This window comes from Triticum aestivum, chromosome 5A (assembly GCF_018294505.1).
Source record: "Triticum aestivum cultivar Chinese Spring chromosome 5A, IWGSC CS RefSeq v2.1, whole genome shotgun sequence".
Lineage (NCBI taxonomy): Eukaryota > Viridiplantae > Streptophyta > Magnoliopsida > Poales > Poaceae > Triticum > Triticum aestivum.
The window spans coordinates 660,732,150-660,750,613 of record NC_057806.1 but is presented as its reverse complement, the minus strand read 5'-3'; the positions used below and the strand labels follow the sequence as shown (position 1 = coordinate 660,750,613).

Here is an 18,464-nt window from a genome sequence, read left to right as displayed (position 1 = left end):
ACGGATGTATGTAGACATATTTTAGAGTGTAGATTCACTCATTTTGCTCCGTATGTAGTCACTTGTTGAAATGCCTAGAAAGACAAGTATTTAGGAACGGAAGGAGTATAAGATAATGTCTAGGCCGACTGAGAAGTCCGACGAGGCATGCTATTAGAGCATCTCCGGTGTTTGAAGGCAACCCAGCCTCTAAGTTAGGTCCCACGAACTGCCTCTAAATTTTATGTAAAATGTTGCAGGGTGTTGTTGGTTTGCTGCCTCTAAGGTGAAGCCTATGTTGTGAATTTAAAAAATATTTAATATTTGAACTGACGTGCAATGTTTCTTCTCCTCTTGGCCTCATTCACCATCTGACTAGGAGGACCCACTCATTTATTTTACTACTTGTGAGAGCTTTTTTCTTTTCTTTTTAAGAATCACTTGTGAGAGCTTGGAGGTTGCCTCTAGCCATCGTGTCGACGCTAAGCGTTTTGGGCTTGGACCCATTCTCCTAGCGTGGAACAGACAGACACAGGTAGAATGGCGGCCCAACAGTTTGCATAGGCAAAGCCAACGCCACCAGCCTGAAAGAAAACCTATGTTTTTTACTTAATTCATTCAAGGGAGCCATGCTAGCTAGGATAATCTACTTTACAAGTTCCATACTCTTTTTTTTCTACGGGAAACTTCTAGTCTATTTAATATGGAGGAGAAGGGGTCGGAGTGCTTCGGCCGAGAACGATGCTCTACTACAATGAAATGCTGCTCTCGCTGTGCGAGTGAAGGGAAAATCGTGATAGACTGACTCTGAGGGGCATAGCTCGTTGAACCACAAGGCGAAATGGTAAAAGAGGGACTCAGAAATCTCCAAGGGCAAACCAACAGACATAGACATGTACACAATTTTTTTCTTGTGTAGTTCTAATAAAATAAACTAAATGAATATTTTTTTCTGAGCGGTGTGAAATTATTTTTCTAGGGCGGGAGAATGGGCCACACCCAGGAGGCATGGGCAAGAACCGGGCCCGAACCCGTTCACACACAGCAACGGTGCAGAGCAGAGCAGTTTCGAAATCGGACCGCGGCTCCAATCCAAACAACCCAAACCCAAATCCAAATCCAAATCCACGCCGCGCCTCCATCCTCCTCTCGCAGGCAGGCAGCTCGCGGCGGCTCTCTCTCGGCCGGACCGGACCCGACCCGACCCCATGGAAGGCGACGCGGCGAGCGCGGCGGGCGACTGTGCTCTCTCTCTCTCTCTCTCTCTCAAGCAGGTGAATGCGTCCTGTTCGTCAACGCCGGCGGGTGCGCCATCCAAGGCGACCATCCCTCTGCAAACTTGTTTTCCGGCGACTCTTTCATTCAAGGAGGGGAGTTGCTCTGCAAACTTGTTTTCCGGCGACTCTTTCATTCAACGAGGGGAGTTGATAGAGACATCTGAGAACATAGTCCAAGGCGGCGGGAGTAAGAGGAAACCCCATGGTTTGTGGCATCTGCATTCGCAAATCCCCAGCAACACCAGGTAGCTGGTTTATTTATTTTAGATGCAAACAATGTATGTGCTTGCATTCCTTTCCCGTCGATAAATAATCTTTGCGTTGAACATGCAGCGGCAAAGTTTGGTACACGTGGGAGTGGCTTATGCAAAAAATGCTTAACTGATGTTGAGATTTCTTCACCTATTCAGGTCAGTTTTTCTCACAAACTGTTTTACCATCCTATCTCATGTATGTAATCCTGATACATGATCAATGTACCCAAATTGCAGAAAAGGACAGCTAAACTCATCTCAAAGTACGAGAAACAGATTGAGGAGCTAACCAGCCAGTGCAACATCAAGTCCGACGAGTGCTCCATGGCGTGGTCTTTAGTAGAATCTACCAATCAAGAACTTGACAGGCTTAAGATGGAGCTTCACCAAAAGCTTGTGCAAACTGATAATTTTGGTAAGTACCAGACTATTGCATTAAGCATCGTCCTATCCTAGGTTTGCTTATATAGGTGTATGATTGTTCTAATATATATTATAATAACTTGCAGAACAAGTCCTTGACACACAAACGGACCAACTAAGAAAAGTTTCTCAGAACTACGAAAATGACAAGAAACTATGGGCTGCTGCCATATCTAACTTGGAGAGCAAAATCAAGGTAATGCTCTGATTTACTGTCTGCAACATCAAAACAACCACAAGAAATGGTAAATGGTTGCTGTAGCTGCTGCTAATTGTATCTTCGTAATACTCAGGCCATGAAACAAGAGCAAGCACTGTTATCTCTTGAAGCACACGACTGTGCGCACGCGATTCCTGATTTGAGTAAGATGATTGAAGCTGTTCGAGCCTTAGGTAATACCTGACTCTGAAGTGGGATTGTTACACAGCTTTTCAAGTATTTAACAAAGCATTGCATGTTTTTGGTATTGCAGTTGCACAGTGTGACGATCTGAAAATGAAGTACCACGAGGAGATGGCCAAGAGAAAGAAACTTCATAATATTGTCCAGGAGACAAAAGGTGCCTATTGTCCCCTCTGTATTCAGATGCTTACACTCATTTCCAGAATTTGGTCGGGACAATGACTCTGGCTATCTCTTTTATTTCAGGAAATATTAGAGTTTTCTGCAGATGCCGCCCCTTGAGCAAAGTTGAGACATCGTCAGGGTACAAATGTGTTGTAGATTTTGATGGAGCTAATGATGGCGACATTGGGATTATAAATGGTGGAACAGCAAAAAAGACATTCAAGTTTGACAGAGTCTACACCCCAAAGGATGACCAAGGTATCTCTTGGTACTATGGAGCCTGTATTAGCTTTTTGTTGTCTTTCACAACTGTTCTTACAATGCGAATGTTGCTAATTCTAGTTTATACTTCCAAGTAATGTTGGAGTTTCCAATCATAAAATTTTCTTTGTTTGTCTAATATACAAGTTGTATCCATGAACAGCTGAGGTTTACGCCGATGCATCTCCACTAGTCACGTCAGTGCTAGATGGATACAATGTATGCATATTTGCATACGAACAAACAGGAACCGGGAAGACCTTCACCATGGAAGGGACTGAAAGGAACAGAGGGGTAAACTATAGAACTCTGGAGGAGTTGTTCAAGATTGCTGAGGAGAGAAAAGACACTGTCACGTACAACATATCTGTTAGTGTGCTTGAGGTGTACAATGAACAAATCAGAGACCTCCTTGCAACATCCCCTTCATCTAAGAAGTAAATCACTTTCCTTTAGTACCCTTCATTTTGTTTCACAATAGTTCATCTAAGAAGTACAACCACTTCCCTTTGGCACCCTTCCTTACTTTTTTGTTCACAATAGTACCATGTTGTGGTAACCTGTGTATCTTTGCATATGTAGGTTGGAGATCAAACAAGCAGGTGAAGGATCCCATCATGTGCCCGGCATAGTTGAGGCCAAAGTTGAGGACATAAATGAAGTTTGGGATGTCTTACAAACTGGAAGCAATTCGAGGGCTGTAGGGTCAAACAATGTGAATGAACACAGCAGTCGCTCACACTGGTTGGTCATAACTAACATTATTTTTCATTTCTCCATGGAGTACCTTCCTGCTTGTGGTAAAAATGGTTTGACCTTTATCATTTTTTTCAGCATGCTTTGTATCATGGTTAGAGCAAAGAACCTGATAAATGGGGACTGTACAAGAAGTAAGCTTTGGTTAGTTGATCTTGCTGGAAGCGAGCGGTTAGCCAAGACAGACGCGCAAGGTGATCGGCTCAAGGAAGCACAAAATATCAACAGGTCGCTTTCTGCTTTAGGGGATGTCATTTCTGCTCTTGCTTCCAGAAGCAGCCACATCCCTTACAGGTTTGCACTCTGAGTCAGTAACGGGTTTGCACCTATCAGCTCCTGTTTTCTCACTGTCTTGATGCTTTTCTTCTGCCCAGGAATTCCAAGCTGACGCACTTGCTCCAAGACTCTTTAGGTAACTGGATCTGTTTGTTGCTCTGGAACAAATACCATATCAACAATATACCAAATATTAACCATTTCTGTTCCTCTTGCATTCTCTCACTTGGCTACGTGATTAATTTGCTCTTTTCTGTTCTTCTCCACAATTGTGGTAACAGGAGGGGATTGGAAAGCCCTAATGTTTGTGCAAATTAGCCCATCCGACAATGACGTGTCAGAAACCTTGAGTTCGTTGAACTTTGCAAGCCGTGTCCGTGGCATAGAACTGGGCCCAGCAAAGAAGCAGGTGGACACAGCCAAGCTTCAAAAGGTCAAACAGATGGTGAGTGTCGGTATTGCCTTCTGCTGAAGCTTCTTAGTTCTGCGCCTGCTTGAAGCTGAACTGATGGGTATTTCTGCTGGGTGAACGTGTGTCAGCTTGAAAGGTCTAAGCAGGAAGCCAAGCTTAAGGAGGAATCTTTGAGAAAGCTGGAAGAGAACTGTCAAAATTTAGAGAGTAAAGCCAAGGGAAAAGAGCAGCTTTACAAAAACTTGCAAGACAAGGTATGTGCAGTTGAGGAGGAGGCTAATATTTCAGTTTCAAATATCTGACTAAATCTTGTGTTGATTCTTCTAGGCTGCTTTTCTTCACTTGTAAATTGTGCCTGACAGAATTTCTGTAATAACTTGATTGAAGGTGAAGGAGCTTGAAAGCCAACTAGACTCTAAGATGCATTCTCAAATTACGTCGGAAAAGCAGCAGAGTCAGCTTTCTGGAAAACTTAAGGAGAAGGAAGAAGCATGTACTGCGCTACAGCACAAGGTAACGTAGGAACTGAAAGTGGTTAATTAATGTCGTTAACAGCTAGTAATTGTGTAAGGTAAGGCAGATAATAATGCTATCCTGTTGCAGATAGTGGAGTTGGAGCATAAGCTTGGACAGCAGCAGCAGTCAGACTCTGAGGTCGCAGCTCTTAAGCAAACGGTACAGAACTCAATTGAATCTTTTACCTGGATAACAATCATCAATCAATGGGCATTATTAACAACAAGAGACTTGGGTTGATTTGATTATGTGCCTTTTTCTTGTTTCAGATTGAGGAGGTGGAGCTGAAACTAAAGGAGCAGGAAGAGCAAAGATCAGCTGCAGAATCAAAGGTTGGTTGTTTCCTAGCCTGCATCTGCACGTATTTGGTTTCTTTGATCATCCATGCTGGTGTAGATTCTGAAACCACCGGGTAGCTGACACTTGTATATTATTCATCATCATTCATAAAACTAAAAAATGTGCAGGCAATGGAAATGGGGCAAGAACTCTTGGAAGCACAGAAAACAGAGTCAATGCTTCAGAGCAAGGTGGGTTAGCCTTTTCTCAGAGCTCTGCTCTCATTTCTTGCCTTACATTTGGAGGGCACTAGTTAGTAATGCAGAGCCTGATGCCTGTGTCCATGTTATTTCAGCTGCTCGACCTCGAGAAGAAGCTGCAGGAGATGACAAAACTCAAAGACGCAAGCACGATGCCTGACCCAAAACCTCAAGACGCTAGTAGCACGATGATGCCTGAACCAAAGCCTCAAGGCACTAGTAGCACGACGATGCCTGAACCCTCAAACAATAATCTAGTCACAAGGGTTCTTCCTGCCACCCCTGTGGAGACAAACGTGGTGCCGGCTTGTTGTGCGAGGGAGGAGGCGATGAGCGAGAAGGCGCAGCAGCACCGCCGCATCCTGAGGAGCTCCGACTCGGCCAACAAGCGCTCCCTGTTTGCCCCGGAGGCGGCCGTCGTGAACGAGAGGAAGAGGAAAGGGGAGGAGAGCCACCCTCGTGCGGGTGGCGGTGGCGGTGGCAGGCAGAACGCCGGGCGGAAGAGGAGCAGCATGCAGGGTGAGGTCGAGAACCAGCTCCGTGGCGAGGAAGAGGAGCCTGCAGGGCGGCGAGGTGAGGTCGAAGAGGGCGTCGATCCCGGCGAGGCCTTGGACGTCGGCGGCTGCTGCTGCGCAGAAGGTGGTGGTGGCTCCTGGTTCCAGGATGACCAGGCAGCAGCAGCAGCAGCAGGCGGCGGTGGCGAGCAGCAACAAGACCAAGGGGTGGGTGAGGTGAGGTAGGCTGCGAGCGTTTAGGTGCGTGTGTTGTAGTAGATGAGATGAGATGAGATGAGATGAGATGAGACGGGACGGGACGCCATTGCATTTGCATTGCTGTAGTGATGACTGACTTGTCTGTAACTTTGTTTGTTTGTAGTAGGGGCTGTACTGTATTTGTACTTTATTCTACTTGGTACTTACTGCAGAGTTGCAGTGAATGAATGAATGAATGAATCACAGCCTGTGTTGTTGTTGTTGTTGTTGTTGTTGTTGTTGTTGTTGTTGTTGTTGTTGTTGTTGTTGTTGTACTACTTGGCGCCTCTCCTCTGTCACAAGAAAGAGCAACAAAACATATCCACAACATAGTGTCTATGTTCTGGTTTCCTTAAGCTTGCGGCTGTCTTTCTCCTTCTCTTTCTTGTGCTTTAGGTCCCCCCTTTTTTTTCCATTTTCGTTTTTAATCCATGAATGTTCTTTTTAGAAAAAATCCTTCAACATTTTTATATGTGTCAATTTACTTTATAAAATTCACAATTTTTTTCTCAAATTCATCAACTTTTTGCAAATTCATTTTCCAATTTTTTTAATGCTTTAAAATAAAATTAGAGGATGGTTTTGTATTTCAATTTTGTTTTCAGATTTTTGAATGAGCTTACGTCGGCGCGCGTGACTATGCTCTGCACTCTGTTCATCATGTTACACCAGCTACTCCGAGCCACTCACCAGGAGTTGTGAGATTTGTCTACTATAGTGTGTCTATGTTGTGTACTCTAGTGTTTGCGGCCGTCAAATGGCTAAGCCCTCACTTTTCATAAGTTGGTTCTTTTTTTTTGAGGTAATCATAAGTTGGTTCAATGGTGGGGGTCCTTCATCTTAACACATAGCTCTGCCTCAATGATAATTACTCTATTGTCTCTGCATGGATTCATGAATTTACCACTCTATACCAATTTTGTTGGTTACACCATGGACATGCGCTGTTTTGAGCTGGATATCGTTACACCATAAACATTTTGAAAAAGGACCTTAAGAATATTAAATTGTCAGAACTAAAATTATTTTTTTATAGAATTTGTAAACATTTTTAAAAATGACCTTAAGCTCATTCTACGCCAAGGGGCGGGCACATAAACCAAGCATGATTTCCATTATTATTAATTAATTGACGGAATTAATATTTTTTTGTTTCTTTTGGATTGTTTGGATTGCTTACCACATATTTCACGTGGTGGCAATTTTTTTTTTTTGCCGCGGTGAACCGAAAAGAGGAAAAACCGAAGTAGTGTTATAAATGTTTAGAGGGGCCATTGATTTGGTAAAGGCCCACTATCACATCACATAGTGGGCTGGGCCTGGGCGTGTTATGTGCTGAAGTTGTGCCTGCAGTCCTACCCTAGCTAGTTCCCCACCAGAGCACACCCGCCGCCGCCGCCGCCGCAACAAGAGCCGCCGCTAGCTCGCCGCCGTCCGCCTCCTTCCCTCTGGGCAGCCAGCACCGCAGCAGTGTTGAGTCCAGCACCAGAAGCAGAACCTTCCCTCTGTCGGTGGGCTGCGGCGCCGTCCGTCCGTCCGTCCGTTGAGGAGGGCAAGAATGAAGGGCGGTAGGAAGAACCTGCGGCGCGCGTGCGAGGAGGGCACCGCGGTGACGCTGGCGGAGGGCGAGAGCATCATGCAGGTCGTCACGCTGCGCGGCTCAAACCTCATCGAGGTACCTACTACCTTCTTTCCCTCTCTCTCTCTCTTAAAAATTGCTTCTTGCTTTTCACTCACTCTGCCGCCGTGCTGGTTTTAGGTGACCGACGGCGAGGGCGTCAAGTCTCTCGCCCTCTTCCCCGCCAAGTTCCAGAAGAGCTTCTGGATCAAGAACGGTCAGTCAGTTGATGATGATGATGATGATGCTCCTTTTGTTTGCCACTAACTTACACCTGATGATGATGATGATGATGATGATGATGATGATGATGAATGAATGAATGAATGAGTGAATGTGCAGGGAATTTCGTGGTTGTGGATGCTAGTGGCAGGGACGAGGCTCTCGAATCTGGAAGCAAGATAGCCTGTGTCGTCTCGCGCGTCCTCTTTCACGACCAGGTTCGCGCCCTCGAGAAATCCGGCCAATGGTGAGTCTCTGCTCTGCTGCTCCCTCAATGAATATTTACTGCACTAACTACTTGTTGACAAAGTAAACATTACCTAGTTACTACTTACTTGGAGTGGATTTATGTCCCCTAAATGCAAGTATGCAAATTCTAGGACAAGTTTGTATGTACTGGAGACCTGTCCTAGTCCTAGCAATATATCTAAATTTCTTGTGTTTTATGATACCTGTTATCCACCAAGCTGCAGTATAGGCTTGTATGTAGTGTGTTCTACTTCTATCACCCAGGCCAAGATGTACAATAATTTTTCCAATTCTAGGCACAACTCAAGACTTCCTTTTGTCGCGATAGAATTTGTAAGAATACACCCTCCTAGTCCTGGCAATATGTCTAAATTTCTTGTGTTTATGATAGCTGTCTGTTACTCCCTCCGTCCCTTAATATAACATCATTTTGCAAGCAATGTTAGGTTGCAAAATGGTCTTATGTTATATTTAACTATATGTCTGCTGCGGTTGCTTGTAATCTGATATATGACCTACTTCCCAGTTTGTGCTAGTTTGTCTGGCTGTTTTAGTAATACTACCTCTGTCCCATATTAACTGACACTCAAACGAATGTATCTAGACGTATTGGATCAAATTCACTTTCCATGTGATATGCTGGTAGGTGGTGCATTTCAACAGCCTAAATGGTGTGGTAAAACAAAAATTAGGGCAGACAGCCTAAATGGTTTGATTCTGGTTTTGCCTGCTCTCATGGAACATGGAAATGATACCGAGCACTGGTACTATATGAAAATGTTGATGTGATATAAGTTGATGGCAAAATTCTAATACTCCATTGTACTAAATAAGCGACAATTAATGTGGATCGGAGGGAGTAATGAAGATCCTAAAGTATTTCCAGAAGGTCTTGTAATACCTAGATGACTCGTTGCGCCCATGGCGCAAAAAGCGACAGCGAGCCACTAACTTAAAATTAACTTAATAGATACGTATATCCTATTATTATATGATACTGGCTAAAAGGAAGTCAAAATAAGTAGGAATAGATTGCACGAAACAGTACAGATCATACCAGTACATGCAGTACAAATTATAGAAAGAAAAACAAAATTACAACTGTGTCATTGCGACAAGAGAACCACACACTCTGGACACCTATACACACGCGTCACACATGTAACGTTAGAGGTCACCACTTGTTGGAATCTCTAGAAAAAGACTTATATTTGGGAAAGGAGGGAGTATGCATTAGTGCATGAACAAATAAAAAAATAAGCCTATAATATCCCATGCTATATGCACACCAAATGAAGGCCAAACAGAAGATCACCAATAAGAAAAATATTACTATGTGAGTATAAATTTTCAGGAAAACGATAGAATGGTGAGATTGAATAAATACAAGATTAAGAAAGGGGAACATGCAACAAAAAAAGCTTTCGAAAAGCACTAGTATTTTTACCTCTGTAACAGAGGAAGTACAAAAATGTGTTAGTTGGCATTTCTTCGGATGGCGAATTGCCTGGGAAGAAGGATCAATAGGTATAATAATGATGTTACTTTCTTGCGCAAGCACCAAAACTTCGCCAAAAAGTAAAATATATTGGGCGCATTGCACCTTTATTTTCCCTGTAATCCTTGCCTTTGCTTCTAGACTGTATGATGGCGGTGCAAGCTAGCCAGCATCTTCAGATTAGTCCTTCAAAAAATCACACCGAAGGTAACAGTTGGATTGATTGTATCATCCCTGTAACGCCATTATCAGAAATTCAGTAGCCGCTTAATAGTAAATAGAAGTGTACTGCTTGCTGCTTATCACGCTTACTTAGGACTCATAGGCCTTATCTAATCCCTCTCCAAAGCAAACCATCTATCTATGCCAAATAGGCAAGAGGTAGGCAAAGATTCTATACACCTAAGAGTATATGTCAATCTAAACTCAAGTACTGCTCACAAGAAAGCGAGCATGATAACACGTCGTTGCTTGCTCTAATAATAAATAAGTTGTTGGAAAGGAGGGGGAGGCTATTTTATTTATAAAGTTTAGTTTAGTGATTTAGTACAAATAAGGACATGTCCAAACCTGACAGGCACAACAACCTCAAATGCATGGGGTTGGTTTGGTTAAATCAGGATGAGCAGAAATGAAACGCACCATATACATTTTCCATGCTTCAACATATATCCGTGAAAAGCATAGAACTGTTACGCATCCTCATATACTCACTAAAGAAATAGAGAATATACTAAACTATTTGTATGCATCCACATACACTCATTAGAAAAACAGAGTAATGTGTGCGTGTTATGTAAGTTAGTTGGCTACCAATCGTACCAACCTTTCTTTAGCATGTTTGAGAAGAATAACACAGCAGGATCGACCAAAGCAATCTTTCGCTTGAGTTGCTTATCCTTGGTCGTTTCCAGAATCCAGGCAGAAAATTATGTACGTATGTGGTGTTTCTCCATAGAAAGGATCTCCTCTGGCGCTGGGGGACATTTGCATTTATCTACTGTCTCTCCTCGGACAGTGCCTCATCAACAGTTGAAACCAGGTCCCCCCCTCCAATTGTTTGTTCCGAATGCAGATCATTCTCGAGAAGCACACGTTAGAAAACTGTAGGTTAGTATGCCTAGACATAATTATTCTGAATGCAAACAGGAAATAAAGAAGAAAGAGAAAGGACTTACTTGCTAACTGGGTGCAATATACAGTTAAGAGATTGCATAGCCTTGCACCCCATGAATTCAGAAAACAGGAATAGCACTGCAGCTGAAGATGGCTGGAAAAAAATCTAAGATCATTTACCTACTGGGTGTTCTTGTAGAAGAATACCACTATATATGCACTTGACAACCAGAGCAGTTTGGTGCAGAGTCGTATATTAATAAATGGAACATATTTCGATCTTGTGGCATTGCCAATCTTCTACACCAGAAAGAGGGCACCAAAAATATTCATGCAGGAGTTGAATGTAGTAAATCTAAGAAGCAGACATAGTGGAAAAGTTAATGAACCATTTGTACTGCTACTTCAGATTGGACCAAGAATCTTATAAATTTAGGAAACTCGCAAACATAAGACCGCATATGGTCTTGCAACTTGCTCTCACTATGGAAGCTAAAACATCAAAATGTATACAAAATCTGTTTGTGTCTCTAGCATTACTAAATCTGGAACACTCGGCCTAGCTGGACAGAATGCATACCTGTCGTAGACAAATACTACTGGATCACAAGTGCCAAGGATTCCTTGTTATTTAGCAATGATCTGACATCACCTTCAGGAATCTCTCCCAGCACAAGTTAGTCCCCTTCAATAAAGCAAAAATATATTGCATCGGATATGAGCATTGCAGAGTAGAAGCATCCAGCATCACCTACAAAATACAAATCACCAAGTATTAGAAAATGATAAATCTGAAAGTTGCAGTCATAGTCAAATTAAAAACAAGGGGAGTTAATGTCGCCCTATAATCTCTCTTCTTCTCCATGTCAGTGAAAAATCAACATGTCAAGAATAAGAGTGAGAAGCAAACGAAAGGCAATGTGCAATACATCATGATTGGCTAAAACATCGACTACTGCCCTCCGATGTGCCTCCCTGTACAAAACTCAAATCACCAGCTGCTGCCGCACACTGACGCGTTTAGGCCGAGTTGTGTAAGGAGTGGACTACTACATCGTCACCATCCCCAACAAAGGAAAGCAAAGCGACGTACCAAGTATCCATGGTCCACGAAAGAAGAGGCAACATGTCCGCGCCGCCGGCTCGGCCTCGCTGCTCCTTCCCCTATTGCCAGCTCCCCTGCTCCTTCATTCCAACCATGAAGGATCCGGCTAACAACGGAAAAACAATTAGTTGGAGTGCAGAATCTGCATAGAATAACGGAACGCGTCAATCTAGGCATCTAGCTAGCTTCTGCCATCAGGGTTGCTTGCTAATTGCAACGATATTCATAATTGAAGATTCAATGAGAACTACCAAGGGATAAAAAAAGAAAGCTGAATCTGTTCACTCAATGTGTGCATGGCCTATAATGTCCTCACGACCTCACATATGAGTAATTCATCAAAGAAGCCCTAAGAAAACCTTCAATCAAAAAACAGAAATGAAAGGCAAGCTTACCTGAATGGGGATAGCCCATGACCTGGATCTCCTAGTCTGCGCGCTGGTGATCTGCTACTACTTGAACAGCAACTCTGCCTGCTGACGCTGCCCAAACTGTGCAAGTTTCTCCATAGTTTCCCTGCAATTGTTAAGATCAAAATCAGCAGCTTTTTTGCAACTAATGCAGAGTGTGAGTTTCTCTGCAGACAAAAAAGGCTTTGCAGATTCAGTATAGTTGACACAAACAAAATGCATTACCTGCTTTCCTCAAGAACCCGTGACTGAAGGATGTGGAGAGAAAACTGCAAAATATGAGCATTAGTACGTAGGTATCACAGAGATTCAATGGAACTTCAACAAAACCAGGGCTTGCTTTTCAATCCACCTTTCAGCTGGGCAAAACAACAAACAGATGGGGGCACAATATCTATTTATTCTCAGAGAAGAAATTACCAAATATTCGGCCACGAGGGCGTGCGTAAGAGGACGGAGGAGAGAGCGCACGTGACAGTGAGAAAGGATGTAAGCGAGGACGCGGTGACTGATCTCTCGGGTGGATGGACAGCAGCGCGAAAGCCGGATGGAGCCGGCCGTCTCTGCGACCCACGCTCCTCCTGCCGACGGCGGCGACGTGGACCACCGCTGTGGCTAGAGCTCCTCCCGAGGTCGCCGCCGCACGCGTAGAGATGGAGGCGGGGTGCAGCCTCCCGTCCCGTGCATCACGCCCGAGGCCCGGCCTCCTCGCAGCTCACGATTCAGGAACGGATCGAGCCGCCGCCAACCGCAAGGTCGCGCCCGACCTCGCTAGCGCATGCCGACACCGGCCGGTGACCATCTCCCGTAAGCCGCCACACCTCCCTCTCCTCTTTCCTCTCCCTTTCTCCCGCCTCTCCTCTCCTTCCTTCTCTGCTAGGGTTCATGCGGGAGGAGGGGGAGGGGGTTGGGAGGCTACCGCGGGGGCTAGGGATGACGAGACGCCGCCGCGCATGAAGAGGAGAGGAGGCGGCGTGGAGGGAGAGAGGAAGGAGGAGGAGGCGAAGAGGGGGAGAGAGGAAGGAGAGGAGGCGGCGCGGGTATTTTCTCGGGCTTGACTCGGTCCACCCATGATGGATGCTCTGGCAACCCACGATCACCGCTGCCTTTTTCCACCCTGACACAAACACGAACACCCGGACGTGACTGCAAGACGGACCCGCGCAAGAGGCTGGCCCAGCCGTCAGCCGCTCTAGCCCGAGTAGACGGTGTACAGAAAAACGAGTGCACGGATGTTTACCACAGCGATGGAAAGTACGCTGGCGTCCGCCAGTGAGGCACATCGAGCGAGCCGGATGAATTTGAACCAGCGATGGCGCTAGAACGGCGGGTTGCGTAGCTTGATTTATATGTTCAATAATGTGCCAGTTTGTTGGTTTTCGTACGAGCTCTGCATCAGTAGTCTATCTACTTGATAAAATCAGGATTGTTAGCTTGTTACTGATTCACTCATCTTTCTTATGCCAGGCCGGCTATCTTCAAGTCAACTCCCAATGGGTGGGCGACAGGGCCACAAGGAACGACATCACAGGCTGAGGAAGAGCACAACTCTGATGAAGACGACGATGATGATATGCCGCCACTTGAGGCAAACACGAACAGAAATAGACCGTTTGACGTGCATTCCGATACAGAAAGTGATTCTGATTCTTGAACTGGTAGACGACTTGGGAATAGTCATCATCCTATGGTTACCGTCCACCTGTACACCTAATGTATTTATGCTTGTTGAATTTGGGCATGACATCATAAACTTACGGCCCAATCTGTCAAAGATATAGTAGTCAGTGCGTTTTGTCGACATTAAGTGGCAGGGCATGTGGAGGCCTGTCACCTGTAGTGTAATATGAAGAAAACAAGAATGTTGCACCTAGCTTATTGTGGTTGTGGATGTTATTGTGCAAGTCTGCTTGCTTTCCACCTTGAAAGTGGATTGAAAAGGACCCAGCAAGCTAGCTTTGCTTTGCTTTGCCCTGCCTAGTTAATTCCAGTTGTACTAGGTCTCAAGATGGTGCCACAGCTGCACAAGAAACAAATTCACCGATTTTGACAATTCAAGTCACACAAATTGATATGATTTACTCCTACTGATGAACAACTCTTGCCATATGAGAACCTCAACAAATTAAGCTACCTACCTTTAGAGGAGAGGAGCATAATATATATACTTATATTATAGGTTGCTAATAGCTTAAGTATGGGTTCATTCTCTTGTCGGTGCATTGTTAATGTGTTTGTTACTTATTAAATCTTTAATATTGTGCTTTGACTTGGGTAGAAAGTAGTAGTGATGATATTATAAATTGGCAGGCATTCCTTTGAATACTTGTTTTCCAGATGCCCAACTCCTCTCTGAATATGGTTTTAATCACCATTAAGCAATGTTATCTTATTAATATCCTGTGCAGAAGGTGATGGAGGAAGGGGCCGTGGCCGTGGACCTCCTCCTCAAGAGTAGATTTTGTAGCTAGGTTAATTCTTGCATTTGCTTTTATATACCAGACCTGGGTATCATCATATCATTCCAACTTGTGTGGCATCCTGAATGTGTTTATCATAAAATCTAGCTTTGTTTCTGATTTAGTATCCTGAGGATGCATGCATGGTAGCTGGAATCAATCAAATTAAAATTGCCTGGCGTGCTGGTGATTTAAAGTAATATTCCTCCTCTGGCATGGCTTGATCAAGATTTGTGGGCACATGAAAAACTACATACTAGAAAATAAATAGATACCAAGGATTTGTTTGCTCTGCCTACCATTCTGGTTGAGAAATACAGTAAGTTGTTGGTGACATATATGCTTTGATGTGCTCAAGCCAAACCGGGGGTATGCTTGATGTGCTCAAGTTCCTGATGCTTGATGCTTCCTTGGGGCCAGCTAGCTATGCTATGGTGTTGGTGGACGCCTCCCTCTGCTAACTTAACTTTTCTCCCAGAATTGGACGGACCTCTTCTCCTTCTCCTAGCTAGGATGATTTCTTCTGATACTTTTTTTGATGACTTAATTAATTAATTAGGAAGATCGATGCCTCACAAGTGCACAACAAAGAAGCTGACAAGAGGTTTCAAGGCTCATTTCATGGATTTAAATTTCTGAATTGTTCAAGATGATTTTGTATTTTTGGCTATTAATCTGCATGTGTTTAGAATACTGTTTAATTTCTATTCACTTCATTCGCTGCTACTCAATACTATAAAATAATAACTGGACCATAGCACTTGTACTTGAGTTCCCTCCACATTTTCTCATCCGGGCCGGCTTGGGACCGGCACAGTGTTACACTGCAACAGTACAAAACACGAATTACAAACGCACAGCCACACTCACCAAGGCATTGTTTTTTTTTGAAATGCTCACCTGAATATATCTCAAAAGTGGCAGTAAACACCAAGGCAATACAATAATATTCACACACACACAATGGCACAAAACAACAAACAATAAATTGTTAGCAGGACCTAAGTAAACAAAATCTAGACCCTCAAGGTCTCGAAAATACTCATGCTCAAAAAAAAAAAAGGTCTCGAAAATACTCTAGGAAGCTAGAGCCTGATTATCTTCATCACTCGGTACAGAAAAAGATTCTGCTGTTTTAGCCATTAATAAATATATGTGAAATATGGAACATAACGACATGAACGGATACCTTGTGTCCTAAAAATCCAGGATGCATGTAAGAAAAATGCACTCGGCAGGTGTTTAACTAGCGAGCTGTCAATTAAATTACAAGTTCCCCAGCAAACAAAGAATATTAACTCAAGATTCGTAATCGTGATCAAATTAGTCAGAAGACCGCAAGATGTATTGAAAGATGCTTTGTAAGTACAATACAAAATAAACTGGCATATGTACAAAGCATTGATATATAGTGATCAAAGTAGCATCCAGGATGACCTAAGTAGAAACATAACTTGTAAGTGTAGAATCAGCAGGAGTCATTCAAATTAGCCTTGCTGGCTATCAATCAAAACAAAACTAGCAAGTTCCCCATCAACCCGAGCAGATGCAACTCAAGATTCCATGATACAGATTCCACTGAATAAGAGACTGAAAAATCAATTCCATAAGCAACAAACTAGAATCATATTTATTGAAGATGACACTAATCGAAGAAATGACAAGAGTAGAATGTTCAAGAAGCACCAATGAGAAGAACATTCCCTTCGGAGAAATCAATTCCATAAGCAACAAACCAGAATCATGCATGACACTAACCGGAGACATGCAAAAGGTAGATTAAAAAAACCAGGAATTATGGCGCATAGGTTACCTGGTACAAATTTGCGCTCAAAAGCAAAAGCAGATAACAGCGACAATGTCTGTCAAAATAAAATCATCTCAAGCTTAATTTCACCCACTAGTACAATATATGAATCAAAAGCAGTTGTAAATTCTAGCTAATTGGTGTCATCGATGGCAACTGATGGTGCAGCTGCAAGAGTTTTCCAACAATTCAGCTGGTGCTACTAGTTGTTGCTTTGTGCAAGTGTTGTTTCCTGTCTAGTTGCTTTTCACCTTGTAGATCCAAAAGAACCCATCAAGCCAAATTTGCTTTGCTTTGCCCTAGTTTAATTGCAATTATGTGGTGGTATGGAGGAGATTCAGTAAAATTTGTTTTGTTTGGAATAAATATGCTGCTTACCAATTTTTTCCAGACATGTTTGACTTAATCATACTGTATATGTTAATTTGTTTGTTGAGATTTCAAATCTAATCATTCAACATTATAACCCACCTCTGTCCATCACATATAGTATCTGCCATTTGAACAGCTAGCCATTTAAATTTAAACTTAAAAACCTGGCTCTGGCTTGTTCGTGGCAATCTCATGCATGTAACCAGTATCTACCAATCCAACGCCATATATGAGAGAAGAGAAAAACAAATAGAGCTATCTTAATTTTACCTGAACAGAAAAACTAGTGTTAATGCTGCCAAGGAGGAAGTAGGATCAGTTTCAGGAAACATGCCGATCACTACTACTACTATATGTATGCATGCATCCTACTACTATATATGTCAGGATTTTTAGTTGCTTACAATGGTGAAGTGATGAATCTACATAGGAACACGACGTGATGCATCATGCATCCCTTTCCAATACATACAAGCAAAGCACGCTCAACTCGCATCACAGATTAGCAGTGCAAGGCTGTGGGGATGACCACCAAAGCCACAAAACCGACATGAAAGGAGGCAAGTGATAACAGACCACAGCAGAGCCAAAATGACCAATGCTCAAAAGGACACAAGTGATGGTTTTAATTAAATTGCAGATAGGCAACAAGACAAAAAAACACATTGGTAGCAATTATGGATCTCCTTTGATCACACAGAAGTGAGAATTAAGTTCACAACTAAGACTAGCGATACAAGAGATGGCATTTGTCGCCGCAAACTCAGCCACCACCATCTTACTCTGCCTCAGCTTCACCACTCTTCTTATTGTCCCTCAGAACTGCATCCCCGCATGGAGTAGATTGTCGATGTCAACGAAGTGCTCTGGGATACATGCCTGGAAATCCACTATGGTCATGCAGCCTGATAGAACCTGTTCTGACAGACCATATAAGAGTGTGCCGAGATTTCCAACTTGCGTTGCGAGCACTCCAGCCCTAAATCTGATCTCGGTCTTAGCACGTCTTAGCTGACCCGCTTGGTACTTAATCCGAGCAAGCATGTGGAGAACGCTATTAGGCCCCTGTAAGGCGACATGTGGATTCACGGCGGGCTGTAGGCCTTCGAGATCGCCGCGGAGGCGTTGGACAGAAAGAGCCAACCCGCTAAGTCTTTCCAGAACGATTAGCTTTTCACATGTCCACAACCTTGCTCTCACTAGGGAGTTCGTATGCAGTAAGAGCAAACGCCGCACCTTGATACATCTCCGTCGTATCTACTTTTCCAAACACTTTTGCCCTTGTTTTGGACTCTAACTTGCATGATTTGAATGGAACTAACCCGGACTAACGCTGTTTTCAGCAGAATTGCCATGGCGTTATTTATGTGCAGATACAAACATTCTCGGAATGACCTGAAACTACATGGAACTTATTTTTGGAAAATAAGAAAAATACTGGCGAAAGAATCAAGGCCAGGGGGCCCACACCCTGTCCATGAGGGTGGGGGGCGCGCTTCCCCCCCGGGCGCGCCCCCCTGCCTCGTGGGCCCCCTGGTGCTCCACCGACCTCAACTCCAACTCCATATATTCGTGTTCGGGGAGAAAAAAAATCA

At 43.7% G+C, this 18,464-nt stretch overlaps 1 protein-coding gene and 1 pseudogene across 2 annotated transcripts; both read left to right on the top strand.

Annotated features, from left to right (window-relative positions):
• The first annotated feature begins 1,443 nt into the window (after nt 1-1,443).
• Nucleotides 1,444-6,219, top strand: LOC123105748 (kinesin-like protein KIN-14E; annotated as a pseudogene). The gene is made up of 18 exons (XR_006450997.1): nt 1,444-1,501; nt 1,590-1,666; nt 1,748-1,925; nt 2,020-2,129; nt 2,227-2,326; nt 2,407-2,493; nt 2,583-2,759; nt 2,926-3,199; nt 3,345-3,506; nt 3,597-3,812; nt 3,893-3,930; nt 4,076-4,239; nt 4,335-4,460; nt 4,594-4,719; nt 4,810-4,881; nt 4,992-5,054; nt 5,190-5,252; nt 5,357-6,219. The product of XR_006450997.1 is annotated as a kinesin-like protein KIN-14E (transcript).
• A 1,133-nt stretch (nt 6,220-7,352) lies between these two features.
• Nucleotides 7,353-14,171, top strand: LOC123105749 (probable RNA-binding protein EIF1AD). Its single transcript, XM_044527882.1, has 4 exons — nt 7,353-7,688; nt 7,773-7,848; nt 7,974-8,100; nt 13,699-14,171. Exons 1-4 carry the CDS (start codon nt 7,572-7,574, stop codon nt 13,883-13,885), a joined length of 507 nt encoding a protein of 168 aa, XP_044383817.1. The 5' UTR covers nt 7,353-7,571; the 3' UTR covers nt 13,886-14,171.
• The last annotated feature ends 4,293 nt before the right edge of the window (nt 14,172-18,464 follow it).

Excerpts from the sequence above, each read along its gene's own strand:
- LOC123105749 (XM_044527882.1), top strand. The coding sequence starts at position 7,572 with ATGAAGGGCGGTAGGAAGAACCTGCGGCGCGCGTGCGAGGAGGGCACC. Across the intron at positions 7,689-7,772 it reads GCGGCTCAAACCTCATCGAG|GTGACCGACGGCGAGGGCGT; the intron begins GTACCTACTACC and ends TGCTGGTTTTAG. Across the intron at positions 7,849-7,973 it reads GAGCTTCTGGATCAAGAACG|GGAATTTCGTGGTTGTGGAT; the intron begins GTCAGTCAGTTG and ends GTGAATGTGCAG.